The sequence below is a fragment of the Neovison vison genome, chromosome 4 (assembly GCF_020171115.1).
Source record: "Neovison vison isolate M4711 chromosome 4, ASM_NN_V1, whole genome shotgun sequence".
NCBI classification, from domain to species: Eukaryota; Metazoa; Chordata; class Mammalia; order Carnivora; family Mustelidae; genus Neogale; species Neogale vison.
Window position 1 is genome coordinate 137,778,297 of NC_058094.1, and position 27,350 is coordinate 137,805,646.

The window sequence follows — 27,350 nt, forward strand, 5'->3', positions numbered from 1 at the left end:
CCGCCTCCCCTCACTTCGGCCGCTCGGGGCGACGCCGGGTGCTTCCCCGCGCCCCAGCCGCCCCGGGCCCCTCCCCGGGCGCCCCCAAGACCGCATCCCCACCCCGCCGGGCCGGGCCCCTCCCCGAGCAAGGCCCCCACCCCGCGCCTCCGCCGCCCGTAGCGGCCCGGGCGGGTGGCCGTGGCCGGCGCGAGGCCCCTCCCCGGCGGAGGCGCTCGGCGCGGAGGAAGCGGAGGCGGCGGTAGCGCCGAGACCTCGCCGCGCTGATGGCGTCGCCCGGGTGAGTGCGGCGCTCGGGCCGCGCCGGAGAGGGGGCTGCGGGCCGCGCGGCGGGAGTCTTCGGGTGCAGGTGCGGCCGCCGTCCCCCGACCCCCGCCGCAGGCCCCCGTCCGGACCCCCGCCCGCCGGGCCCCGCGGCCCTCCCGCCGACCTTGGGCGGGCGCGGCCGGGCGGGGGGCGCGGGGGGTGCGGGCCGAGGCGGCGGGGCCGGGGCCGGGGGCGGGGGCCGGGGCCGGGGGCGGGGGCGGGGGCGGGGAGCGCGGGCGCGACCCGGGGGCCTGGGAGCCGCTGGGCCGCGAGCGCCCGATGCCCGGCCTGCGCCCCAGCCCTGCACTGCGCAGCTGTTTTCCACTTGCTCGCAGGGGAGCGGACTCTGGGCTCTCCCCCGGGGGCGCAGCCCGAGGGTCCCCGAAGGTCGCGCGCGAGGGCAGGGGGAGGCCGCGCGCCCACCAGGCCGGGGCTGCGGGTCGGGACACGGGCCGGCCCGGCCCGGCCACGGGCCGCTACGGGGGCAGCCCCGGTCTGACATCACCGTCTTCCACAGCCTTGGCCTGGGCGCTAAAATGTGCTTTCTTCAGGAAAACATGGTGACACGCGCCGAGCTTGTCATTTTTGAAAAAATCCTTTCTTGCAAAATAAAACCTCAGCCATTAATTATAATTAGTTTTTGCTTCCATAATCTAACTAGTCATGCGAGCTGGAAACGACAGTCCACAGAGGAGGGAAATGCGTCTCAAGGTCATTGCTTCAGCCGGTGAGATTCTCGTGGCACCACTGCCCGGCCGGAGGGTCTCGCAGGTGGTGGCTGTGGGAGCAGGCCCTCTGGGGTGGAGAGGGCCGCAGCCAGGCCTCTCGCTGGGGAGACTTGGCTGTGCCCCCCGAGCTGGCGCTGCCTACGGCCTGTCATGGGCATTCCCACCTGCCTGCAGGCTTTCCAGTCTGGGGAGCTCTAGTCACAAAGTACCCAGTACTTTGAGCTCATAAATAGAATAAACACCTGGCCCATCCCTCAGAAGGCCAGACTGACTGAACAGGAGTTCAAGGTCCCACCCTGTCCCTGCTCCTCTTGTCAGGAAAGGGGGAGGGGGGATGGCCCGGCAGCCGCCAGACGTCTGAGCCCGTGTGGGGCTGCCCTGAGGCCTGTCCGATGCCATGGTGCCTTTTGTCCAGACACACGACTTAGTAGACCTGGCTCAGAGGGGGCCTTATGGTGGGCTGCTATGAGCCCGCAGGGCCTACGCGGCGTCCCTGTAGTAGGTGGCATCCGTGGCAATTTGGTATCGTTCTGTTGTGAGTGATCCCATGCGTCTGCAGGTGGTGGTCAGCTGTGACACTGTGATGCATGCTCACGGGAAAGCTGAGGTCACAGAACTTTCAGTGTCCTCTGCTCAGAGAACTGTGCACTGTGGCGTATGACCAAGGCACGTATGCATTTGGGGACTGTCCATAGGTCCACATGTAACCCTGAACTGTCTACACTGCAGGTTTCACCGGTAGAGCAGAGTCCAGCCAGGAAGACCCGACTTCCTGCGACTTTCTGGCCTGTCTCCACTGACCCGCAGATGCTTGGCCTCCCGGACCTGCACTGCGGGAGCAGGGCTGAGCTTCGGGGCGGGCATCGGTGGGTTCTGTGATTTCTGCGGGGCCGGAGGAGCACGGAGGAGCCTCTGACTCTGGTGTTCTTTCCCCTGTGAATCACTGTGGGGGAGCTGGGATGGGGAGGCCCTGACTAATTATGCTGGCCATTAGGCACACGGGCCTGGTCAGGAGCAAGGCCTCAAAGGGAAAGATATGGTGCAGGTGACCCACAGTCCAGTGGAGTTTGGGGCTACATAGAGACAAGGCTGCTGGGCCAGACTGTGGACCTGGCCTGGTGTGTGGGCTCCCTGCCCGCCGCTCCTGGAGGTGACAGCAGCCTGGAGGGGTAGGAGAGACAGAACTGGGGGACCTGCTTTTGTCAGCCACGTCCTGTGAGCCTCCAGGCTTGTCTCCTGTGCTCTGTGCCTCCATGTTAGGGCTGCGCGGCTTCTGCGGCACGTGTGTGCTCATCCCAGCCCCTGTTCCCTGCCCCATGGCTTTTCCGTGGCTTGAAATGTTGTCTGAGTCAGAGGTTCTTAACCCTGAGGGCCATGACTCACTGGTGGGCTTCTGGGGTTCCTATGTCCCCTGAAACGGTGCACGGTGTAGGGGGTTGGCGTGTGTTGCTGGGATCGGATCCGCAGCCCATCTGGAGGGGCTCAACCTCAGCGTCCTCACCGCCTCCATCCACACCCTCCTGGAGTATGGGTCGTGTACCTGGGCTCAATAAATACATTTTTCAGATCGTTTTTTAAAGATTTATTTATTTATTTGAGAGAGAGAGAGAGAGCACGCGTGCGCGCACGTGTGTGCCCATGAACTGGGGGGGGGGCAGCAGAGGGAGAGGGAGGAGCAGGCCCCCTGCCCAGCAGGGAACCTGAACCAGGACTCAACCCCGGACACTAGGATCTTGACCTGAGCCGAAGGCGGACACCTGACTGACTAGCTGAGCCACCCAGGTGCCCCCATTTTTCAGATTGTTAATGGTAGGTAATTTAAAAAACAAAAAATCGTAAAACAAAATAAAAACCAAATGTAATCTGATTTCCCACAGATCCCACTTCTGTAGTCGTGGTATATTTCTAGTTGGGCTGTACTCTGACAGAGAGAGCCTTCCAGACACAGCTGGGGTGTCCCCCCCCCACTGCCCGTCTCAGCCAGGCAAGCAGTCTGACATTTTCCTTTGCATTTACATGTTCTGTTTGTTCTTTGCTCTGTCCTGCACCCCAGTTTTTTTCTTTGCTCCGGTCAGATAGACATCGTGAGGTTTGCCGTCCGCACAACATTGTTCGTTTGGGTTTTACCGGAATGCTGTCGTGCAGCTCCTCAGCTTGCTTGCTTCACGCGGTGGGGCGATTTCCGTTCTCCCTATAGCAGAACGAGGACCAGCTCTCCCTAACTTTTGACATTTATGGACTATTGTGCAGCACGGCCCCATTACGTAGCCACAGTGTTTCTAGTTTTCTCCATGAGATAATGCTGCACGTTGCGCTCTCCCTCCGGACGTGCGCAAGAATTGGATGTTGGGGCTGGGGGCCTGTCTTTTTTTAGTTGATCCTACTGAAGTGTCCTCACGGGGGATTGGGGGGGTGTTGCACTGCCTCCCCCCCACCAGACTTGAAGGGCTCTCTGTGCCTCCCAACACCCGACGTTAGACTTGAAAAGTCTCGCCCGTCTGATGGAATTATTGAGGTAAGAACTAGGAATCCTCACTCCCCTCATCTTTAAAGATGGGCACTTCCTGCCTGACCTCTTGTGTTCCCTCAGCCAAGTCCGTCCCAGGGTCTTTGATCCCATGGTTGCCGTCAGGGCCTCACCATTGCCATCCCCTCAGGTTTTTGTTTCTGGAAGGAACCCAGTGAGGCCTGCCCTCCGACAAGCAGGGGCTGCCCCCACCATGCACCAGACATTTAGGAGTACTGAGGACCGTCTTTTTTTTTTTTTTTTTTTTAAAGATTTTGTTTATTTATTTGACAGAGAGAGAGAGAGATCACAAGCAGGCAGAGGGACAGGCAGAGAGAGAGGAAGGGAAGCAGGCTTCCCGCTGAGCAGAGAGCCTGATGCGGGGCTCGATCCCAGGACCCTAAGATCGTGACCTGAGCCGAAGGCAGAGGCTTTAACCCACTGAGCCACCCAGGCGACCCCTGAGGACCGTCTTAACCGTGTTTGACCTTCCTGCCCACGAGGACGCTCTCCTGACCCTGTCATTTGGTGGCGAAGGAAGGGATCCTGGCCTTTGCCTCCTGGGAAGGGATAGGCTCTCCCGCCAGAGCCTGGCCTGGTCCGAGTGGGCTCCTCACACTGGCTGGAGGCCCAGGGGACGGGAGGGGATGGCTGGGGTGGAGACGCTGGGGTTCTCAGACCAGGGAACCACCCCATCAGCCATGACTGCCGTTGTGTTAAATGTGGTTACCGAGACAGAAATCTTGGTACTCTGTGTGTGCTGTCATGCGCTCCGGGTGGAGCCCACATCAGGACGAGCTCACACGGTTTGCTGGAGGAGGAAGCTGGATTCTCAGGGTGTCTGAGGCTCCGATTAGTGTTTCACAGGGACGCCTGGAGATGGAGCAGCGCGGGGCTCCCACCTGGGGTTCCCAGACCTGCTTGCCTGGTTCACTGGGCTCGTTCTGTCAGGATCTCTGCGTTGTGATGTTTTGTGAAATTGTTAGTTGCCGTATTTATTTTTATTTCTTAAAAGGTTGTATTTATTTATTTGAGACATAGAGTGAGTGAGAGAGAGAGAGCACGAGCAGGCAGAGAGAGAGAGACAGGGAAGCAGGCTCGCTGTGGAGTGGAGAGCCCGGTGCGGGGCTTGATCCCAGGACCCTGAGATCGTGACCTGAGCCAAAGGCAGAGGCTTAACCCACTGAGCCACCCAGGTGTCCCCAGTTGCCTATTTTTAAAAACGAGTTATATGCACATGGTACAGATTTTAAAAGGCAGAAAAGGGACTTAGGTGGAGATGCGGGCTGGTCACAGTCTGGGTACGGCAGGGCGCTATGTCTCCTCATTTGTTTTAAGCCCAGAAAGTGTTTTGGAGAGGCCTTTTCTTGGCGTTTTCTCATGGATTTGTAGTTCCTTGTATGTGGAGGAAATGAGCCCTTGTCATTTGTGTTATGAATACTTTTCCTCAGCCTTTTGCGCTTGCCTTGTGATTCTGAAGCCTTCCTAACTGAGTTTTAGGCTTTGATGTCTCCTTTCAGGGCGTGTTTCCTTTTCCAGTCTGCACCATAAGCCCAGTCGGTACTCATTTTGGAGAAGCGAGTGGCCAGGATCTGCCTTTATTTTCCAGGTTCTTTTTTTTTTTTTTTAAAGGATTTTATTTATTTATTTGAGATAAATAGTGTACAAGTGCGGGGGGTGGGTGACAGGCAGAGGGAGAGGGAGAAGCAGGCTCCCCTCTGAGCAGGGAGCTCGATGTGGACTCCATCCGAAGAGACTGAGACCATGACCTGAGCCGAAGGCAGACGCTTCACTGACAGAGCCCCCCAGACGGCCCTGTTTTCCCAGGTTCTTATGCCTGAATGACCCTAGACACTGAGCCCCTGGGCCGGAGACGAGGTTCCTGGCTGACAGGGGAGCACGTCTCTCTGTGACGGAGCTTCATCTTGTGAGCCAGGCCCACAGCCTTCATTTCTGGCCGCCCGTCCTGTGTTCTCTTCTCCACAGGCTTTGTCCTCTTTCTGTTCTGTTTCAGTTTTTTCCCAATTGTTGTTATACACATATTTCTCCACAGAGTCATCTTACCTGTTTTTCAGCGTGGATGCATCTGTAAGAGCCTTCCCTGGCCTCTCTAACCTTCTGCTAGTCTACGGGGTGGCAGCAGGGTTTTGATAGTTTTATTTGCAAATAGACCTGGAAAACCACCTGCCATAATGAGGAGAATTTGGGGAGCCGGGGACACACAAGTAGTCCCTTTACGACGGCTCCCAGCCCAGCTGCGCCAGCCGTGGGGTCGCCCGCCTGCAGCCCTCCTACCTCTCACTTTCTCACACCTGCCCATGGCTTCCACACCACCCTGTGTGGGCGCCTCAGGGCTGCCACCCTTCACCCCGGCCCCCCAGGCTGCCATCCCCCGGGGCTGACCCTGCCACCTTCGCTGTCCCAGTGCCAGACAAGCCTGTCATCTGCACTCAGCTCACCCTCAGAGCAGAAGTGAGTCTTGCCTGAGGCCGGGAAGGCTCCATCTTACCCGTCCTATCTGCTGCCTGGGCCCTGCCTCCCACCAGCGAGGGCCCCTGGCCCCCTGCTGCGCCCGTGCTCTCCAGTGGTGTCCCCTGCTCCGGGAGCCCCCCGCCTCATACCTGCAGCAGTCCGTTCCCCTGCGCCCCAGCCCAGGCTCTGGTTAAAACTTGGGTGGTGGTGTGTTTCTCGGAGCTCTCCTGGACTCCTAGGGAGTTTCCTAGCAGGGAGAAATGTGCACGTAAAACTGTGAACACTGGCTGCCTTGTATGAACCCGCTTCCCCTGTGCATCATTCCAGGCACTCACGGTGACCCGAGGAGGTGTGTGGGGTGGGGTGGGGAGGGTGGGGCGTGGGGACAGCCAGCCTTGGCCCAGAGATTGTCTGGGTGTGCTCCACGGGTGTGACCAGCTCTAGTGGAGGCTCCCGGAGATCAGGCAGAGTTTTAGGCTGCCTCCCTTTGCTCAGTGGCCCACACAGTGGGAGCCCAGGACAAAGCCTAGTGGGCACATGCCATTCCTGTCCTGGGAAGACGCTCAGCTTGCCGTGCTGGGCTGAGGTTGCCCTGGGCCCACCGCGGGGACAGCAGTGTCTGATGCCAGGGGCTGTCCTGGGGGATGTGTGTCTTTCTCAGGGTGCAGGCTCCCCTGTGCTGCGGTGGGGTTCTGCTGCAGAAAAGCAGGAGGGCATCAGGAGGCGCTCTGGCCAACGATCTCCCTGCACGCTCCAGCACGTGTGGGGGTGACGCTGCCAGGCTGCAGGGTCCTTGGGTCCTACCTGTGCTGTATCATCTGACCTTCTCTTATGTCCGCCACCACTGCCCCGGTGCCTTGCGGGGCAGCCTTGTCGCCGACATGTTTTCTCAGCCAGGCCTGCCACTGCGAAGTCACCCTGCCGCCGCCGTGGGACAGCCTCTGGTTTGGGCTTGGCTGTTGTTCCCAGTTGACTCCTGTCCCCTCCCAAACGAATGTTGAAGTCCTAACCCCGGTACCTGTGAATGTGACCATTTCTGGAAGTAGGCCCTTTGCAGATGTGATGAGGTAAAATGAGGCCAAACTGGGTTGGGTGGGCCCTCCCCTCCCCCAGTGCCCGGTGTCTGTACCAGAAGCAGAGAAGAGACGCAGACAGAGGCAGGGGCGAATCCCCCTGCCTGGAGCCCATGCGCCACGTCCATGGCTGGAGATGCGGCTGGACGGCATGAGGACCCCCTCAGTTCCGGGTACTGGGAGTCGGAGGTATGGGCTGGTGGTGCCTCCCGGAGCCTCTGAGAGCCAGTGTGCTTCTGCCTCTCTGCTGGCTTCTGGTCGCTGCCGGAGATCCTGAGCGATCCCGGGACTGGAGAGGCTGTGACTCTGCTGTCCTGTGTTTTTCTCCCTGCACATCTGCCCACACTTGCCTCTGCCCATGATACCAGCGGTTGGATCAGGGGCCCAGCCTGCCCACCATCATCTGATCTTAATTTAACTAATCACATCTACAAAGACCCTATTTCCAAACGAGACCATGTTTGCTGTACTGGGGTTGGGACTTGGACATATCTTTTCAGGGGTCACGTTTCAACCCGCAGCACACACCAGGCCGGTTTAAAAAGGTCAGTACCGTCTGGTGGGCTTTCTGGGCAGAGCACTTGGCTGCAGGCCTTGTCTTGTTTTGGGGTGGTAATGGGATGGGGGTCCCGCCAGTGCTGAAGGAGGGGTCCCCAGGCTCTCTCGTCGGCTGGCGTAGGCGCGGGGCAGGAGGGTAAGTGGCGGGTCTTTGAAGCTGTCGGCATCAAACAGCAAACATTCCGTCAGACCTTTTATTACCCAAAGCAATTCCTCGTCTGTCACCAGCTGCATGACGGTCAGGGCCAGTGCCCTGTTTGTCCCGCATCCTCCTGTCTGGGGTGGTTTTCTCTGTGTCCTCAGCACCAGCTGCTGGGCTGGGTCTGTCGCCGGGCATCAGCCCCGCTCACGAGGGACGGACGGTTCGTTCTGGTCCAGCGGCCCTGAGCTCTGCGGGGGCCGGTGTCTCTGTGGTCCGAGCCCGGAACATTGAGGTCCCTGGAATCGGAATCCCCAGGTGTAGGTGGAAAAGTCCCGCAGGCTGAGCTGCTGGGCGAACGGATGAGGACAGGATGCCTGGCTGTGCCCCCCGGGAGACACGGCCAGTGAGGCCGCCGAGTTGCCCGGGCCCCCCTTGCCCCTGCGCCTTCAAAGGGCGCAGGCCAGAACGTGCACTCACTGACTTAGTGAGGAAGAGCCGCTAGATGCTCGGGGCACTCGGGGCTGTGGGCAGGTCACCCCTTGTCCGTGCGCGGAGACCCCCAGGTCTGGTCAGCATCACGGTGGGTCTCTGTGCCCCCAGAGTCTGGCAGGACTGAGCTGGGCTCCATGTCTGGCTCCGCACCGTGCTCACATCGCAAGAGAAGACTGACGCCTCCGCGGGGCTCCCTTCAGCCTAGGGGACGGAGGGCCTTAGGGAAGCTGGAGGCTAGAGTCAGTGGCCTGAAGGAGCGACAGCAACGTGACTGGACAAGATGGGGAGAGGACTGGTTAACATTGTGAGTCATTTTCAAAATGGCAAAGGCATTTTCTTGCTACTTTTCTGTATTTTGTATTTGTCTTATTTGGGGATCAGAAAAGATACTAATGATAGTAGTGGTTCTGCAGGCCTGCTTTGTGGAAAGCCCCTGGGGCTGCGTCCGGGGCTCCAGCACTTGGCCCCCCCAGGCTTGGCCGCAGGCCGGGGAGCTGGGCTGGGAGCTGGTGGACGGTCTGATTGTCAGGACTTTTGTGCTTACTGGCTACAAGTGCAAGTCCCCTAAAATCTCTCCGAGTCTTAGAAGTAACGGGCCTAGAGGGAACCGGAAGACTCACGTGTGGGTCTGGCGGGGCGGTGTCGGACAAGGACTGTTTGGGTTTCACTGTCATCTGCTCAGGGCGCCATCAACAGGCCCGCGGGCCAGGCTACTTCAGTGATAGGAGGTGTTTTCCCACCGTCCTGGAGCCTGGACACCCCCATGGCTGTGTGGGCAGCTTTGGGTTCTCCTGAGGCCTCTGTCAGTCCTGTAGGACCCCCTCCCGCTGACTCCCACCCCCACTACACATGCTGCTGTGCTGTGGCTGCCGGCGACACAGGGAGCGGGGGTCCCGTGAGCAGCTCCAGCCTAGCATTCCAGTGGCAAGAGTCTGGGTCACCACCTGTCTGTGGGGCCAACCGGCTGTAAATCACAGGTTCCTGTGACCCCTTCTTGGGTTCCATGAATTTGCTGGCATGACCCACAGAACTCAGGGAAATATTTTCGTTACCAGATGACCCTTCTAACAGGATGTGGCTTGGGAATGGCCCAAGGGGAGCTGTGCATGGGGCAAGTCTGTCGGAAGGGGCAGGGGGCCTCCGAGCCCTCTCAGAGCCCACTACTCAGTGGCTCTCGCGTACACCGACCGGAAGCTTCAGAGCCCTGTGCCCCGGGATCTGATGGGGGCTTCGTGACACGGGCACACTTTCTTGACTCATTGGCCACTGGTGACTGATGATTGATGCCCAGATGTGGGGGGAGGTGGGACTGAAAATGCCAAGTGCACAGTTGGCTCCCCGGGCAGTGTGCCCCGTCCTTCGGTACTTGCACAACTCACATTTAAGAGCTGTGTGCCAGAAAGGGGGATGAGGACCCGATGTCACAGTCCCCCTCTCCAGATCCGGGATATCGGGGGCCAGGGTTTCCACACTGTGGTCTGGGCACAGTTCCGGCCATGCGAGCATTGCAGGTGGAGTCATTGTCAAGCGGACAGCACGGGACAAAGCTGGGCCTCTGCTGTCCACTGCCAGGCTGGGCCCTACCCGGGGCTCACAGCTCGGGGACGCGATTGTGCCTGGCCTTTGCTGCTGCTGGGCGGAATTCTGTGTGCACGTTGATGAGCTCGTGCAAGTTCAGCTTGTCCCTGTGACACTGTCACCTGCGTGCTCTCCTGCGTGGGAAACAGTGGGTTGGGTTTCAGCTCCGGTCCAGGGAGCCCATGTGCTGGGGGGTGGGTGGCTAGTGATGTGTGTGCGGCTGCCAGGCCGGGCAGCTTCTGCTCTGGGGCTAGTTTTAACCTGTTGTCCTGTTGTCTCTTTTTAAGGGTTTTTTTCCTTACTACAAAAGTGATGAGTATTTCTCATTTTTTAATCAGTGTCAAGGTCTGAGTGCTGCTTAGCGCTGTGCACTGGACAGAGGCCGAAAGCCACGAGCACAGGGACCGTGGCGGGCGGAGGACGAGGCACCCAGAGAACATGCTGGAAGAGCCAGCGGGGTTTCTCCTGGGAGGGTGGATTTCTTATGTTTTGCTGCAGAATTAAAGGGGAGCCGGGTCGCTGTGTCCATGTAGGTCCTTGCATGGGGTTTGGAGTCTGTGCGGTGCAAGAGGCCGTGGAGAACCTGGTGTTCTCAGGGCACCTGCATGTTTCTCTCTGACCCAGACCCTGCTCCCTGCATCCTTCTTGTTGCTCTTTGGATCTTAATCAGTCAACGCTTCCTTCTGCATGAAGAAACGCAAATAGGACAGAATAAGCGCATGTGCCTGCCGCCCACTGTTACACTTCTACAATTTTTATGAAAATAATTGGCACCTAGAGCTGAATTATAAAAACAACAGGCTTCCTATGCAGAGTGCGTCTTGCTGGTGCTGTCACTCACAGTCTCACTTCCCGTCCCCCGCCTCGCAGTGTTCGTGTTTCTGTGGTGCACGCTCGTGCGTCACGATTCTCTAAACCAGTAGAGGGTATGTGTGTGCGTCAGCGGCCCACACCCGTCTGTGTCCTCCTGCCCCGTCGGCAGCGCCCACAACACCTGTGCCTCAGTTCTATCCCTTGACCCCAAGTGTCCCCTTGCGCTGGGGGACCCAGTGTGGGCTGGGGGGCGGCGGCACCCTCAGACGTGGAGTCCAGAGCATCTCCCCCATCCTTGGCTGCTCCTTGGTGACATTTGTCCTTGGGGATCGTGTGTAACTTTCCATGTTGGATTTGCCCCCGTGGTCAGAGCAGGGCCGGGGGACACTGTGTCTGCTCTCCAGGCGGGGCAGCTGGGTCATACAGTGGCCGTCTGCGTCACTCGTCCCTGATCCGGCTCCCCAAGGGCCTGCATTACCATAGCTAGGGCTCTTCTCCCGGCACCAGAGGAGCTTCCACGAGGGGCTGTGTTGGAACTGGGCAGCACCTTGCTCCCGGTCCACATGGTCTTCTCAGAGTTGGCGTTTGTTGGCATTTCTGGCTTGAGCCGACCTTCACTGAGGTTGGAAGGGTTGCAGAATGACGTGGTCCTATGGCGGCGCTGCCACATGTCACATGGTCATAAGCTCCCTGCCCCCGCCCCCAGCTTGCCTTTTATCACCTGTGTGGACTCCCTTGTTCCTGTCTCTCGGCGGGTTCTCACTAACTGCTGTATTTATTGTGTCTGAGCCCCATGGCCCTGGACTTGCCAGCTCCTGTGTTCCTAGGCATGCCCTAGCTTTTTTTTTTGAGCACTTCCTTCTTTTCTTTATTTTTCTTTAAAGATTTTATTTATTTATTTGACAGAGAAGGAGAGATCACAAGTAGGCAGAGAGGCAGAGGGAGAGGGAGAAGCAGGCTCCCCGCTGAGCAGAGAACCCAATGCCGGGCTTGATCCCAGGACCCTGAGATCATGACCTGAGCCAAAGGCAGAGGCTTTACTTGCTGAGCCCCCAGGTGCCCCGAGCACTTCCTTCTGTTCTAAAATCAGATGCTCAGACCCTTCTTACTCTCTCCCTGCCCAAGGTCTGGCACCTGCCATTACTCCAAGGAGACCTGGTGTCTCTTAGTGTGCAAGGGGTTAAAGGGCGCTTGGTGTGCTCGTCGCTCCTCTGTAGTGTCTTTGGTTTTTGGCCCATTCAGTGGGCGGAGCTGGAAGGCATGCGTGTAGATGCCAGTGTGCACACGCATGGGCTTGTACACTAGCACGTGTGTGGAAGTCATGTGTTCACGCTGCGCCTCTGGTTCCAGCTTGGCCCTGGGAGTCCCCTCTTACTTCTTTCCATATTTGTTTTGCTGTTTTTAAAGATTTTAAAAGATTTTATTTATTTATTTGACAGAGAGACAGAAAGAGCGCAACAGGGGAGGGGGGTGGGAGAGGGAGAAACAGGCTTTCAGTTCAGCAGGGAGCCCTATGCTGCGGGACTCTCTCCCAGGACCCTGGGATCATGACCTGAGCTAAAGTCTGACGCTTCACCGCGTGAGCCCCTGAGTGCCCCACCTTCTTCCCACATTCATAGGTCCTTCTTCAACAGTGATGTGTGGCTCCTGATAAAATCAACACATTTACTCATTCCTATAATAAACCTAAAATAGTTTATTCTTAAATGGACTACATTTACCAAATCTGCTTAAAAGAATTCAGGATCGCCCCTCGCTGCCCACACTATTAACTTTGATGAGCCGTCCTTCTAGATCTCCTTAAAAACCTATAGACGAATACATAAAAACACGCAATTTCATTAAAACGTCATCATACTGTACATTTTCTCACTGTAAATACTCATGTACTTCTTCCCACTCATATACATGCCATTAACAGCATTCCATAACATCATCCAGCATCTTTCTGTCCACAAAATGAAATCAATACGCTGTTTTCTAACGGCTGCAGGCCGAGACTCTGCCGTACTTCTCCATAATTGGGCTTTGATTTTAAAAGGCACCCAGTTTTTTGCTATTATGTGTAAAGCTGACATCAACACCTTTGTAACTAAATCTTAATTATTTCCTTAGGGTAGAAGTGGAATTACTGGTCAAAGGGTATGTATATTTTTATATCTTTTTGAATGGCGAGTTGTGCTCTGGCCTGCAGGGGCGGCGGGTGCCGGTCTGTCCAGATTGGCGCTTCTCAGTGGCGGCTGCACATGGGAATGCTCGGGGTGCTCCTCAGAGCCGTTTTTTATGCCCAGGTCTGCCCCCCCCTGGTTTGGTTTCGGTGGTCTGGGGTGTAGCCAGGATTTGTAGTTTTTAAAGCTCCCCAAGAGATTCTGATATGCAGCTAACTTAATAGGTAGATTCAACTTGTAGCATTACTTCATTATTTTAATTACAACTTTCTTTTGCAATTGTTTCAGACGTGCAGATTTGGGAGAAGTGGCCCCAGAAATAAAAGCATCTGAGAGACGAACAGCGGTGGCCATCGCAGGTAGCGTGGGGCTGCTGCCCATCCTGCAGCTCTAGGGCGGGTTCTGGGTTCCGGAACGCCCGGGGTAGGGGAGCACACGCCACACACATACAGGGCTGAAGGCTGTGGTTTTTCCTAAGAGAATTCATTTCACACCAGTGATTATCCCACAGTTTACCAGGGACATATCATCTCAATCTGAGCACGTCACAACTGCCACCTCGGGTCTGGCTTAGGGCGACTGTCTCATTTCTGACCTGGGCACTCCTGAGTGTTGGCTTGGGACAAAGGCTGTGAACTGGGCCTGTCCCGGGCAGGCTGGGGCGTGTGCTCTTCCTGCCCGTGGTTTGTGGGAGCTCAGTCTCCGTGCACCTGGGGGCCGGGACTGTGGCTGCCCCTCATGACTTCAGCTTTAACGTGTTGTGGCCACACTTCACACATCTTTCCTCTTAGAAACTCATTTTGGATTTATCATTAATTCGGCACTTTGGAAAATACGTAAGTCCTATTGGATTTAATAGTGTCTTGCAAAGACAGTCCCACAAAAATAGGCAAAGGTGTTTGGATTAACCAAATTTTGTTTTATTTTATTCACTTAAACAAATATTTACTGAACAGTTAATGAGCAGGCGTTGTAGTAGGTGCTGTGAGTATAGTAAACAGTGGTGAGCAAAGTGGCCCTGATGCCTCATTTTCCTGGAACTTAATGTTCTAGAATGTGGGTGCTGGGGGGATTAATGGCCAGGGCAAGCCTCACAGCAAAATTGGGGTCCAGTGGCAGTAATTGGCCAAAGCCCTGCAGTGTCTCAGGATGTGTAGTATAGTAGCCACTGGGCATATGGTGCAAATTTGAGCAGTGCTAAGCATTGCACTGCCGAGCCACACTTGCAGTATTTCCGCTGCTGAGGAACAAGGCACACTGTGCTCATTGGCCGGCGCATCAGAGAATGTGTCCTTTCTCACAGGCAGTTCTGTGGGAGTGAGAGTGTTGCTCTAGGGAGACTGGGGGGACAGCTCGTGTGGCCTTAGGGGACATGGCTGCCTCCTTGGATGCTGCTGTGGGGTTAGTTATCGGGGTCCTTCGTTCTACTTGGGGAAACTGAGGCTCAGACACACTCTGGTGCTTCCCCAGGTTCATCTTCATTATGTCTCCAGTGAAGAAGTCTCCCATAATTGTTATTATTTTTTTAAATATTTGATTTATTTATTAGACACATAGAGAAAGATCACAAGTAGGCAGAGAGGCAGGCAGAGAGGGAGAGGGAAGCAGGCTCCCCGCTGAGCAGAGAGCCCGATGTGGGGCTCGATCCCAGGACCCTGGGATCATGACCTGAGCCGAAGGCAGACGCTTAACCCATTGAGCCACCCAGGAGCCCACCCATAATTATTTTTTAAAAATTTTCTTCTTGAGGTAGGTGACTTCCTCTGTGGCGTGTTTTGTTAGTAAGACTGAAAGCAAACCTTTCAAAAAGAAAAGTTATGCTGATGCTTGATATGCAAGCGGAAAAGTGCCCATCTTACCAGCGTGTAGCTTGATGCATTTCACAAGCCGGGACGGACCTGTTTGGAGCAGCACCCGGACAAGAAAGCCGAGCATGTCATCCCCCAGGAGGCCTCTCCCCACCTGCCTCTGCCGAGGAGAAGCTCGCGTTTCCGGAAAGCGTAGATGAGTTGTGCTGTGTACAGTCGTCCTACGGAGTGTATTACCTTCTCTCAAGTCTGAGAATGCCAGTTACCTCATAGCTCGCTCGCTCTTTCTTTCTTTCTTTCTTTTAAATATCCTATTCATTTATTTGACAGACAGAGATCCCAAATAGGCAGAGGGACAGGCAGAGACAGAAATAGGGGGAAGCAGGCTCCCTGCTGAGCAGAGAGCCCGATGTGAGGCTCGATCCCAGGACCCTGAGATCACAACCCGAGCTGAAGGCAGAAGCTTAACCCACTGAGCCACCCAGGCGCCCCATAGCTCATTCTTGAAAGGAAGTTTTAGAAAGCTACGACGAGGATTCTGGGGAGATGGCGGAATGGGAAGCACCGGGACCCTGGCTCCCAAGCTGGACAGTTGCCCCGGCCAGAAGGTTCCATGAACTGTGCTGTGCCTTTGGAATCGGTTGGAACTCTGCAGCTTGCAGGGGAAACCGTGGAGAATAAGTTTCCAGCTAATTCAGTCGACTTTCTCTTTCAGCACGATATCAGCGCCCGGTCTCCCATTCCTGGACGAGCAGCAGGCAGCCGTGCACACACGGCAGGTGGGAACGAGCCAGAGTGGGCAGAGAGAACCCTGTCCGGGTACCAAGAGCTCTGCTGTGCCGCTTCTGGTCACAGAGGTGCAGACGCAGAGGGCCTCATGGTTGCCAGCCCCTCCCTCTCCAGCTGAAGTGACTTCCAGGGCATTTCCAGGCCAGCATCCTGCCTTCCATGAACTTTTTGCTCTGACTGTGACTGTGTGTTCCTAAAGAAAGTCTCAGAAAAGACCTCGGAGGACCTAACTTGTACACCTCCGTTTGATCCCAGGCACAGAGATCGCCTCCGATGATCCCGCAGACAAAGACAATAACAAAAAGCAGAAAGCCCTGGGAGAGGTGGGAGGAACCTGGTTTCCAGAGTTACCACACTATTAGATTCAGATGTCCAGTGTGCAGCAGCAGAATCCCAGGAGAAGCACGGGATAGGGAAGTCCGGCCCACTCAGGGAGGGAGCGTAACTGATCCACGGCTGTCTCTGAAGAGACGCAGCGGCAGATGTATCAGACAAAGACTTTATGACGGTCCTGAAGATGTGGCGCATCTAGAGGAAGGTGTGCAGGAAGGCAAGAATGCGATGTGTGAACAAAACCTTAGCATCCGTAAAGAGCTGGAAAGCCCGAGAGACCGAAGGAAAGGTACAGTAGCCAGAATGAAAACCTCACTCGTGGGGTTCGGAGGCAGAAAGAGGCGGTGGGGGAAGGAATCAGTGAACTTAAAGACAGGAAAATGGGGCATCTGGAGGCTGAGGACCAGAGAGAGGAAAGATAGAAGAAAAGCGAACAGAGCCTCGAGCCCGTCGGATGCCTTCAGTAGGTGCTTGTTGTGGGCATCCCAGAGGGAGAAGAGAGAGACAGGAAGGGGCAAGAGAAAATTGAAGAAATAATGTCTGAGAACAACAACTTTTTTTTTAAAGATTTTATTTATCTGACAGACACAGTGAGAGAGGGAGCACAAGCAGGGGGAGTGGCAGAGGGTGAAGCGGGGAGCCCAATGCGGGGCTAGATCCCAGGACCCTGGGACCATGACCTGAACCGAAGGCAGATGCTTAACACTGAACCACCTGGGCGCCCCTGGCTGAGAACTTACACAGAGATGAGTACAAAGTGCAGGAAGCTCAGAAGACCCCAAGAGGATGAATTTGAAGAGACCTGCACGAAGACGTGTCGAAGCTCATCTTCAGAGGACAAAGCGTGAGTCTAGAAAGCAGTGGAGCAGCAGGTCATCCACACCCACGGTCCTCTGAGATCATCTTTCGATTTCTCAGAAACTTCGGAGGCCACAAGATAGCCAGATATATTTAAGTGCTGGCAGGCAGATATATTTAAAGTGCTAAACCAGGGCGCCTGGGTGGCTCAGTGGGTTAAGCCGCTGCCTTCGGCTCAGGTCATGATCTCAGGGTCCTGGGATCAAGTCCCGCATCGGGCTCTCTGCTCAGCAGGGGGCCTGCTTCCTCCTCTCTCTCTCTGCCTGCCTCTCTGCCTACTTGTGATCTCTCTCTGTCAAATAAATAAATTAAAAAAAAAAAAGTGCTAAACCAAAGAAGAAATTGTGAGTTGAGAATCCTATATCCAGCAAATATGTCCTTCCAGAATGAGGGAGAAACAGACATTCCCAGGGGAACAAAAGCTGAGGGAGACCCATGCACCTGCAGGAGGTACTCCAGTGAGACCTGAGGGCAGAAGGAAAGGGTCCTAGAGAAGGACTTTCAAGAAGTCATCTTATTGAAGCCGTTTCAAGAAGCAAAGATCTCAGTAAGGGGAAATTCCTGGCAGTTTTAATAGCTAATTTAACAATTTTAATGATGGCTCATAACTGTGCTTCCTGATTTCTTAATGATTGAAAAGACTAATTCATTTAAAGAAAAATTAAAAAATGTAGATCTAGTATCACTGCAACTTTGGTTTGTAACTCCAGATCTTGTTTTCTCTAACTTCTGAGACTGATGCCTTTGACAGAATTGTTAGCTTATGTTCTGGGCAGTCAGTGTATGAAGCTGTGATTTGTGATGTCAGCACCCAAAGAGGTGGCGACAGAATGTCAGGGGACGGAGTTTTGCATGTAAACAGGGCATAGGAAAACCAATAGCTCAATGACAGAGTAATGCCTCCCTATCAGTGATTACTTCAAATGGAAAGGGATTGCTGTCTCCAGGGCAAAGACAGAGATGGGCAGAATGGATCCCACTATGCGCTGTCTATGGAGACTCATTCGAGAGCTGAAGAAACAAACGGGTTGAGAGTGGGAGTATGGAGAAAGGTCCCTCCGTGCAGATAGTAACCCTTGGGTAGTAGAGAGCGGCTGTACTAATACCAGACAGAACGGAGTGCACATAAAGATGTTTTCGAGACAGCCAAGGATGTTGTGTATTAATAGAGGTCTCAGTACAGCACGAAGATATAATTAAACATTTGCACATCCAGTGACAGACCATCAAAATATTTGAAGCAAAAAGTGATAGAATTGAAGGGAGTAATAGCTCTACAGCTTTAGTTGGGAACCTTAATACCTACTCGCAATATGGCAGAACAATCAGTTGGAAGACGAGGAAGGAACAGAGGATTGAAACAACACAGTAACCCACCCTCATCGAACAGACACAGCGCTTCACCCTGGCACGCACGTTCTTCTCAAGTGTACACAGGACACTTTCCAGCGTGGATCCACCAGGTCCACAGACGAAGTCTGCATAGATGTCAGGAGACAGATGTCAGACAAAGTGAGCACAGTGGGAAGTAATTACAAATCAATAACATAAAATGAAAAATGTTTTTAAATTGTGGACACTAAATACAGACTTCTAACTAGTATATCAAAGAGGAAATCTCAAGGGAGTTAGAAAATAATTAGAGACAAATGAGAACAACAACACAATTTTACAACTTAAGGAACTAGAAGAAGAACGAATGAAACCCACAGCTGGCAAACAGAGGAAATAATAAAGATTAGAGCAGAGATCAATGAAACAGAGTAGAAAAGCGGTACAGAACATCAACGAAACCAGAAGTGGGTTATTGGACAAGATCAACAACACTGACACACTTTTAGCTATGTTGACAAAAAAGAAGAGAGTACTCAAATCACTAAAATTGGATGTGGACATGGGACATTACTACCAATTCTACAGAAGTAGAATCATAATAGAGTACTGTGAGTAATTGTATGCCAAAATACTGCTTAGCCTGGATGGAAAGGACAAATCCCCAGGAACATAAAACCTACCAAGACTCAATCACATAGAAATGAGCAGTCTGAGTAAATCCGTAACTAGTAAGGAGACTGAATCTGTGATAAAGCATTTCCTGACAAGGAGGAACCCTGGTTCTGAAGACTGCACTGGTGAATTCGACAAATGTTTCTGCTTCTCACACTTCTTCAACAACTGAAGGGAGGGAAAACTTCCTAACTCACTCTTGACGCTAGTACAACCCCGATAACCAAAGTCGGACGAAGGAAAGGAAACTATAGACCAACATCCTTTAGGACCATTGATGCAAAACTCCTCAGTGGTGTCAACGAGATGAAGGGGAAGATAAATGATGATCTCAGTTGACACAAAAAAAGCATTTGATCAAATTCCCTACCCTCTTATTTTGATTAAAAAAATGCTCTACCAAGTAGGTACCAACTAGGAGTAGATGGAAGCCACCTCCACATGATAAAACCACACATGGATAACCCCCAGCAGTGTGAGACTGAGCTTTTCCTCTAAGATCAGGAATGAGAGAGGTAGGCTGCCATCACTGCTCCCATCCAGCCTCGTACAGGAAGTCCCAGGCAGAGCAGCTGGGGGAGAAGAATCAATAAAAGTCATCTGAACTAGAAAGGAAGAGTTGAGATGATCTCTCTTGGCAGGTGAGGTCATCTTGTGTAGAAAGTTCCAAAGATTTCACAAAAACCTGTTAAGCTAATAATTAAATTCAGCCAAGGGAGGATACAAAGCCAACACACAAAAATCAGTTACATTTCTATAGGCACTGAAGAGGAAATCACAAAAAACGTCCCACTTCCAGTAGCATCAAAAAGAATAAAACACTTAGGAATTAATCAAGGAGCTGAAAGACTTGTACAATGAAAGTACAGAAGGTTGCTGCCAGAAATTAAAATAGACAAAAGCAAATGGAAACACATCCTGTGTTCATGGATGGGACACCCAACTGTCCCATGTCAGTGACACCCAACGTGATGTGCAGACTGATTGCAGTGCCTGTCAACAAGCCAGTGACATTTTGCAGAAAAGGAAAAGCCCATCCTTCACATGGAATCTTAAGGGCCAGTGAAGAGCCAAGACAGTCTTGAGGAAGGAGAAACGAACTGGAACTCATGCTCGCTTCGGCAGCATGTACTGAACCAGAGGACTTACCGCTCCTGCCATCAAAGCCTACTGCAGAGTGACAGCGGTCAAAACAGTGTGGTGCTGGCATCCAGACACGCATCCAGACCTGTGAAATAGCCCAGAAATGGACCCTCAGGTGTGTGGTCAAGTGATTTTGGACAAGAGCGCCAAGAACACTCACCAGGTACAGGACAGTTTTTTCAGCACATAGTGTTGGGAAAGCTGGATGTTCACATGTGAAATATTGAAGTCAGACCCTTACCCAACACTATGGACAAGAGTTAAGGTAAAAACGGATCAGAGTCATCGTAAATGTAAGCCCTAAAACAACAAAACACTTGGAAGAACACACCGGACAGAAGCTTCATGCATTTAGACGCACGTTGACTTCCGGGAGGTGATGCCTCAGTAAAGTCCACAAGAACAGAATGGGACAAATGGGACCATGTGGAAAGGTAAACATTTTGGCCACGGAGGACACTCTCCACGGCACAGAAAGGGCACCTGCAGAATGGGACACAGTGTTTGCCAACCATGTGTCTGATGAGGAATTAATATCCAGAGTATCCGGAGAGCTCCTGAAAGCCCGCCACAAAACCGATGTGATTTACAAATGGGCAAAGTACCTGAATGAACATTTCTCTGGAGGTGGTGTTTGCACGGGCAGTGGGCACCTGCAGGGGCAAGCCACAGTCCCCCCACCACTCACCCCTGCTGCGTGGCACTGTCACGTGGAGAGAGACCAAGAGCATGTACTGGTGAGGACGCTTCTGCTGTGTCCCCACCTGAAATCCTGCTGTGTCCTCTGCTCCCCACCGGTGCCAACCCAGGCTCCCAGCCATCTCTGCTCATGGACCACGATGCTCTCCTGCCCCTAGGTGGTTCCTGCAGTTCAAAAGGCGGACCCTCTGGCCACGGGCCTCCTTGCCGTTATCTTTAATCTGTCCGGTCCCATCAGGGCTGTGTCCCATCCCTAACGAGGCCAGGCCTCGACCTCTGTGGGTCTGAGGGTTTACTCCCTGACCCCTGCTCACAGCTGCTCTCAGGGTTCCCTGCAGCCTGTTCTGGGCTTTTCTCCATGTCTTGTCCCCTCCTTTAACTGCTGTATTTTCTCGGAGGGCATTTTGAATTCCTTGAAAAAACTCTTCTGATGTCTTTTCTCCACTTCGGATAAAATAATCTTTTATTGCTTGATGTTGCAATTTGATGTGTGTGAATCCTCTCTTGTGATTTCCTGTTTCTCTCCCTTGTTCCTCATGTCGGTCTCCAGAGACCCCGTCAAAGGAGACTGTTTGAAACATCTGTTTATCTGCCTGACTATATGGAAATCATGAGAGGAATTAATCTGAAAATATCAGAATCTTTTCTCGATTCATAAGCTTTGAAAATGTAATTTTCATTTTGGATTAGATGATAGTTTTACTTGGATCAGAAGTCAGAACAATATAAAAGTGCACAATGGGGCAGCTGGGTGGCTTGGTCAGCTGAGCGTCCAACTCTTTGCATCGGCTCAGGTCATGATCTCAGGGTCCTGGAATCAAAACCCATGTTGGGCCCCACGCTCAGCACAGAGTCTTGCTTGTCCCCCTCCCTCTGCGCCTCCCTGTGCTCGCTAGCTCTCTGCCCTCAAATAAATAAATAAGTAATTTTTAAAAAAAATAAAAATGATGTTTCAATTTTGAAACTGAACCAAGGAATTTACATTGACTTATGTTTTAAATAGTTTCTAAAAATCCAAGATTAATCAACGTAAGTGTCATAAACTTATTTATATCTTATTTTCAGAAACTTCAGTAAATTTTTACAGGAGTATGTTCTGGAGAAAATTGCTGTCCTGCATGTAGCTGTCGCTACTCTGTGTTGTGTTTGGGTTTGGAAAACAGAAATTTATGTAGGAAGAACTGAAGCCAGTCCCCACACTAAAAGTAAACTCGAGACTTTAGGAAGAAAGGTCTTAGCGTGTTGACAAAATCAATGTGTGTGTGCTTTCTTGCAGATTTGGAATGGAGAGACATGGATGCAGATGACTGTGAGTCCTGTGGAGGCAGCAGGGCGGGGACCAGCTGGGTCGGGGGGCAGGAAGGGGGGCGTGACTGGGGGTGCATATTGTAAGCCGTTGGGAGAAGTTCTTGCCTTAGAAGAAGGAGCTGCGAGTTTAGCCTTCATTGTGTTGACCTCGGGCACTGACTTGGTTGACTCGTCATATTCCTTTGCTTTTTCAGATGGTGCAAATGAGGCTCAGGACAGTGACTTCCCAGCAGGTACGCATTTTCTCTGCTCCCTGTCCTGTCACAGGAGGACCAGCCCTGTGAGATACCCTCTCGTCCCTGGCCCCGTGTGCCACCCCTGACCCCCCAGGGAGGAGATGGAGACTATCATCTTTGCAGGGGCACGTGCAGGACCCTGATTTTTGACGCGTTCCCAGAGCGGGCAGGTTTCGGCAGCCCTGGCCTGTTCCCCCCAGGTCACCCGCCGGGCGGGAGCGCACGACAGGATCCTTGGTCTGGTTCTTCCCCTCGTGTGTCACTGCCGCTGCTGAAAGGATGAAACCAGCTGTCCCTGTGTGGGTGGAGGAACCCACACCCCATCATTCAGGCCACGCCCCGGTCATCCTGGCTGCACCCGGAACCGGAGCAGTGGCGGGAAGTGTTTCCTTCTGCCCCCGGTGTCCCTGCGCCGCTCCCGTCTCTGCGGCAGGTTCCACAGCCCTGTGCCGGGTGGCATGTGCTGCCCGCAGGGCCCTTGGGGAGGAGACTCCTGTGCCCAGCGCTGGCTCCTGCTCGGGGGCCGTGCCCCACTGCTCAGGCACCTGTGCCCCAGGGCCGGGTCCTGCTGTGGAGGGAGGGCATCCCGCAACTCCTCCCTGGTTTATGGGAGTGTGCATGAAGCTTCACATTGGAGACGATCCTGAACCTCTGTGGGATTTGCATTTTAAACCGCTGGCGTAGGCGACAGGGAGAGTGTACTAACTGTGCAGTGTGACCATGACCAGGACGGGGATCCTGGGCAAAACCTAGTGCCCTAGGAACTCGTACTGTGTGGACGATGCTGGAAGGCCTCTGATCACGGCTGCCACAACTGTTGCCACAGCAACACTGAAAACCACACGATGGGCTTCCAATTTGTTAAAGGGTTGTGTAGCTATGATTTCTGTGACTGGATTTAATAATAACTTACTGTTCCCTTTAAAAATCTTCCCAACTTATTTGTAAAAAAGAAGAGAAGATTATCTAGAAAATCCAAGTGACTCAGGGACCGTGTCCCCTGTGGGACATTCCTGGTGACGGCGTGGGGAAACCCGCTGCCGGGCCTAGGATGTGGGGACAGGCCACGGGGTCATGGGAGGGGCAGGCATCCCACATGTGGGTGAACAGCTGCACACTGCACACGGTTACGGTGGGCCTGGAGGAGCTGGTCTCAGAGGTTCCAAGAGAACCCAGACATGTAGACCTTTTCACAGCATCTCCCAACCCTTAAACACAGCCCCTGGGTGTTCTTTTCTCTCTCTTTTCTAACATCTCCCGGGTCTGGCTACTTTTGCCTCTGTTGGCCTCAGGCAGGCCCGGGGCTCCCACACCCTGCTTTTCGAAGGATGCTGTCTCCTTCCCCACCTCCAGCCGGGGCCTGACGCACAGGGTGAGCGCTGACGTCTTCTGTTCTTCCCACAGTGGAGAGGAGCAGGCTGCGGGAGATGCTGTCGCTTCTGGGCCTGGACACCTACCAGGCCCACAAGCTCAGCCTCCAGGACTTCCTGCAGATCAGCAGCGACAGCATGAAGAACCGGGCCCCTCAGGCCCCCAGGGACTTGCCCTGGAATTTCCTCAGGAAGCTGCAGGCTCTCAGCTCTGAAGCCCGGAGCACCACCATGGTGCTGGACGCGCCCCCGGACGCCAGGCCTGCAGAGAAGGAGAGCCAGATGGAGGAGGAGATCATCTACTGGGACACGGCCGACGATCTCGCCGCGGACATCTACTCCTTCTCTGAGCTGCCAACGCCCGACACACCCGTGAACCCCTTGGACCTTCTCTGTGCCCTTCTGCTGTCCTCAGACAGTTTCCTGCAACAAGAAATCGTGCACAAGATGTCCCTCTGCCAGTTTGCCCTCCCCCTTGTCCTGCCTGACTCGGAGAACCACTACCACACGTTTCTGCTGTGGGCCCTGAGGGGTGTTGTGCGGACATGGTGGGCGCAGCCCCCACGGGGGGTGGGCAGCCTTCGCGAAGACAGCGCGGTCCTGTCGCGGGCGCCTGCCGTCGCCTTCGTGCGCATGGAGGTCAGCAGCAACTCCAAGTCCCAGCTCCTCAACGCCGTGCTGGGCCCGGGCCACAGGCCACGGGACTGCTTCTGGCACCGTGACCTGAACGTGGGCACCAACCCTCGGGAGATCGCAGACGGGCTGGTGGAGGTCTCCTGGTTTCTTCCCAGTGGCCGGGAGGACCTGGATGTTTTCCCGGAGCCGGTGGCCTTCCTGAACCTCCGGGGCGACATTGGGTCTCACTGGCTGCAGTTCAAGCTGTTGACCGAAGTGTCCTCCGCCGTGTTCATCTTGACGGACAACATCAGCAAGAAGGAGTACAAGCTGCTGTACTCCATGAAGGGGTCGGCCACGAAGTACTACTTCATCCTGAGCCCGTACCGCGGGAAGCGCAACACCAACCTGCGGTTCCTCAACAGGCTCATCCCGGTGCTCAGGATGGACCACTCGCACGTGCTGGTGAAGGTCAGCAGCACTGACGGCGCCGGCTTCGTGCGCAGGGTGCGCGCCATTGTGGCTCACGTGGTGCGGGCCCCCTGCCGGAGGCTGTCCGTGGAGGAGATGGCGCACGCGGCGCGCAAGCTGGGCCTGCGCGTGGACGAGGACTGCGAGGAGTGCCAGCGGGCGCGCGGCCGGGCGGAACGCATCACCCGGAGGGTCAAGGACGCGGACGCCTACCGCAGGGACGAGCTGCGGCTGCAGGGCGACGCCTGGAGGAAGGCGGCCCAGGTGGAGAAGGAGCTGTGCCGGGCCCAGTGGGCCGGGGACCCCCCAGACAAGGAGCTGAGGCAGCGGCTGCTGGAGCTGCGGGCGCAGCAGCTCGGGCACGAGCCCGCCGGGGGCCTGCAGGAGTTCATCTCGGGCATCAGCGGCCCAGCCCCGGGCGAGAAGCTGTACTTCCTGAGGTGGATGGAGTGGGGGCTGGCCCGGGTGGCCCCGCCGAGGCCACGGCAGCCTCCTGAGACCATCCTCGCGCTGAGACCGAAGCACTGTGGGGGTGCAGAGTCCGGCGAGCCCCTGGGCGTGGAGCACTTCCTGCGGGAGATGGGGCAGTTTTACGAGGCGGAGAACTGCCTGGTGGAGGCGGGGAAGCTGCCGGCCGCGCAGAGGCGCTTCGCCCACTTCCCGGGCTTGGCCTCGGAGCTGCTGCTGAAGGGGCTGCCGGTGGAGTTGATCGATGGGAGCGCGCGGAGCACCCCGCTGCGCTGGGTCTCGGGTCTCCTCCGGGAGCTGCACGCGCGCCTGGAGCGGAGGCCGCGGCTCGTGGTCCTGTCGGCGCTGGGCCTGCCGGGCACGGGCAAGTCCACGCTGCTCAACACCATGTTCGGGCTGCGCTTTGCCACGGGGCGGGGCCGGGGGCCTCGAGGGGCCTTCATGCAGCTCGTCTCGGTGGCCGAGAGCTTCAGCCAAGACCTGGGCTGCGACCACATCCTGGTGATAGACTCCGGGGGCCTGATCGGTGGGGCCCTGGCCTCAGCTGGGGAGCGGTTCGAGCAGGAGGCCTCCCTGGCCACGCAGCTCCTGGGGCTGAGCAACGTCACCGTGGTCAGTTTAGCCGAGACCAGGGACATACCGCCGGCCATTGTGCACGCGTTTCTGAGGTTGGAGAAGACCGGGCGTGTGCCCAACTGTCAGTTTGTGTGCCAGAACCTTCATGACGCGTGTGCCCCTGGGCCCAGGCCGCGAGAGAGGAGGCCGCTCCTGGATCCCCCCGGTGAGGTGGGCAGGGCCGCGGCGCACACGGAGAGACCGGGTGGTGGCATGCGGACGCTGGCAGGCCTGGCCTTCTGTGACCCCGGAAAGCAGCATATTTGGCACATCCCGGGCCTGTGGCACGGGGTGCCTCCCATGGCCGCGGTAAGCCTGGCGTACAGTGAGGCCATTTTTGAGTTAAAGCGATGCCTTCTGGAGAACATCCGGAACGGCCTGTCCAACCCCAACAAAAACATCCAGCAGCTCATTGAGCTTGTCAGGCGGCTCTGAGCGTCTGGGGGGAGGCCCATTCCAGGGCTGGGGTCCTCACGAGGCCATGCCCGGAGCCTGAGCGGGGCTGGCGGCCCACCTGTGTGAGAAGGGAGAGAAGCAGAAACTGGGGGCCTAGGGTTTCCTACACAGTGTTGAGGAAGGAGGTGACCTCACAGCCTGGGTTGGAGGTGCTCTCAGGAGCAGAGTGGCCCTTGGCCGGGGGAGGTGGGGGGGATGACGCAGCAGTGCTCTGTGTCCAGGCTCCCTCTCTGTGCCCCTGGAGCGCAGCTGAGACGCTGTCCCGAGGAAGTGGGGGCAGGCCTTTGGCGACTCCGTCCTGCCAGTTCGACTGCCCTGTCCCCCACGGCCGTCTCTTTACACCGTCCCCCTGCAGCCGTCTGTTTACAACTCCACCACACTCAGCCCAGCGCATCCCTCCTGCCCAGCTCCCGAGTCTGCCCCCCACCCCCGCCAGGCTGTGAGCTCCTTGAGGGGAGGACTGTGTGTGACTCCACTCTGTCCCCTGGGGCCTGGCAAGGGGCGTGGCACACTGTAGGCACTTAATAAATGTTTGTTAAAAGAATGGAATGAATGAATGTGTAAATGATGGTGACGGGCAGGTTCCTCTCTCTGTTGATTTTCCTGTTTCCTCCAAGAGGATCACAGTGTCCGAGGAGGGGTGTGGGACGGAAGGTTGGGAATGGCAGACGCCTGAGGCTAGGGTCTCACAAATGCCACCCCCTCACTTCAAGCAGAGCCCCGCCCTGCAGGTGTTCCCAGGAGTGGGACTCCGGGTCTTCACAGTAAGGCCGGGCATGCCTTGGTCATCCCACCTTGCAGAAGGGAGGCCTAGAGCAGTGAAGCCCCCGCCCATATGCCTCCGGGGGCTGGGGGGCTGATGGGCAGGCTGTGGCCATCAGCCTTGCCTTTGTCTGGCCCGTGGCTCACCCCCAGACCCCTACAACTGCCGGGCCAAACCCAGGTGGCCCCATGGCGTGCCCTTCAGGGCCAGGCTCTCTTCCTGATGGTGTCCGTGGCCTCTGGCCACGTACGAGCTCCTCCCTGGATGCTGTGACTGAATCCTGGCCCGTGCTGGCCTCACAGAGCCTGGGGGGCACCCCGTGGTCCCTGGAGCCCAACCCCAACTCTGCGAGGTCTGGAAACCTGGGGGCTCCTTCCGTCTATATGTTGTGGCTTTGGGGAAACCGGCCCTCCATGGTGACCAGGACCCTCTCCGTGGTCCTTGTCCCCTCTTTGCCGGACTCGGCGAGGCAGCCCTCTGGATGGGAGCCCTTTCTTGAGTCGTGAGCCCCTGGGCCGCCACAGCTGCTGCTCCCCTGATGTTCAGAGTGTCGTTCCTGAGTCCTGGGAGCCTGG

The 27,350-nt window shown here is 55.5% G+C and overlaps 1 protein-coding gene across 3 annotated transcripts; it reads left to right on the plus strand.

Moving 5' to 3' along the window:
• On the plus strand, positions 1-26,553 carry LOC122904681 (up-regulator of cell proliferation-like). 3 transcript variants are annotated; one of them, XM_044245768.1, is made up of 7 exons: positions 237-280; positions 12,789-12,810; positions 13,125-13,195; positions 15,360-16,055; positions 21,750-21,782; positions 21,976-22,014; positions 23,422-26,553. In XM_044245768.1, the coding sequence occupies exons 4-7, from the start codon at positions 15,707-15,709 to the stop codon at positions 25,989-25,991; spliced, it is 2,991 nt and encodes a 996-aa protein (XP_044101703.1). In that variant the 5' UTR covers positions 237-280; positions 12,789-12,810; positions 13,125-13,195; positions 15,360-15,706; the 3' UTR covers positions 25,992-26,553. The 3 variants fall into 3 exon arrangements, with proteins under 3 accessions (XP_044101705.1, XP_044101703.1, XP_044101704.1); XM_044245770.1 differs by lacking the exon at positions 15,360-16,055 and having other exon boundaries at positions 1-280; positions 12,784-12,810; XM_044245769.1 differs by lacking the exons at positions 237-280; positions 15,360-16,055 and adding an exon at positions 800-1,033 and having other exon boundaries at positions 12,784-12,810.
• The last annotated feature ends 797 nt before the right edge of the window (positions 26,554-27,350 follow it).

Excerpts from the sequence above, each read along its gene's own strand:
- LOC122904681 (XM_044245768.1), top strand. The coding sequence starts at position 15,707 with ATGATCCCGCAGACAAAGACAATAACAAAAAGCAGAAAGCCCTGGGAG. Across the intron at positions 16,056-21,749 it reads CCCGAGAGACCGAAGGAAAG|ATTTGGAATGGAGAGACATG; the intron begins GTACAGTAGCCA and ends GCTTTCTTGCAG. Across the intron at positions 22,015-23,421 it reads GGACAGTGACTTCCCAGCAG|TGGAGAGGAGCAGGCTGCGG; the intron begins GTACGCATTTTC and ends TTCTTCCCACAG.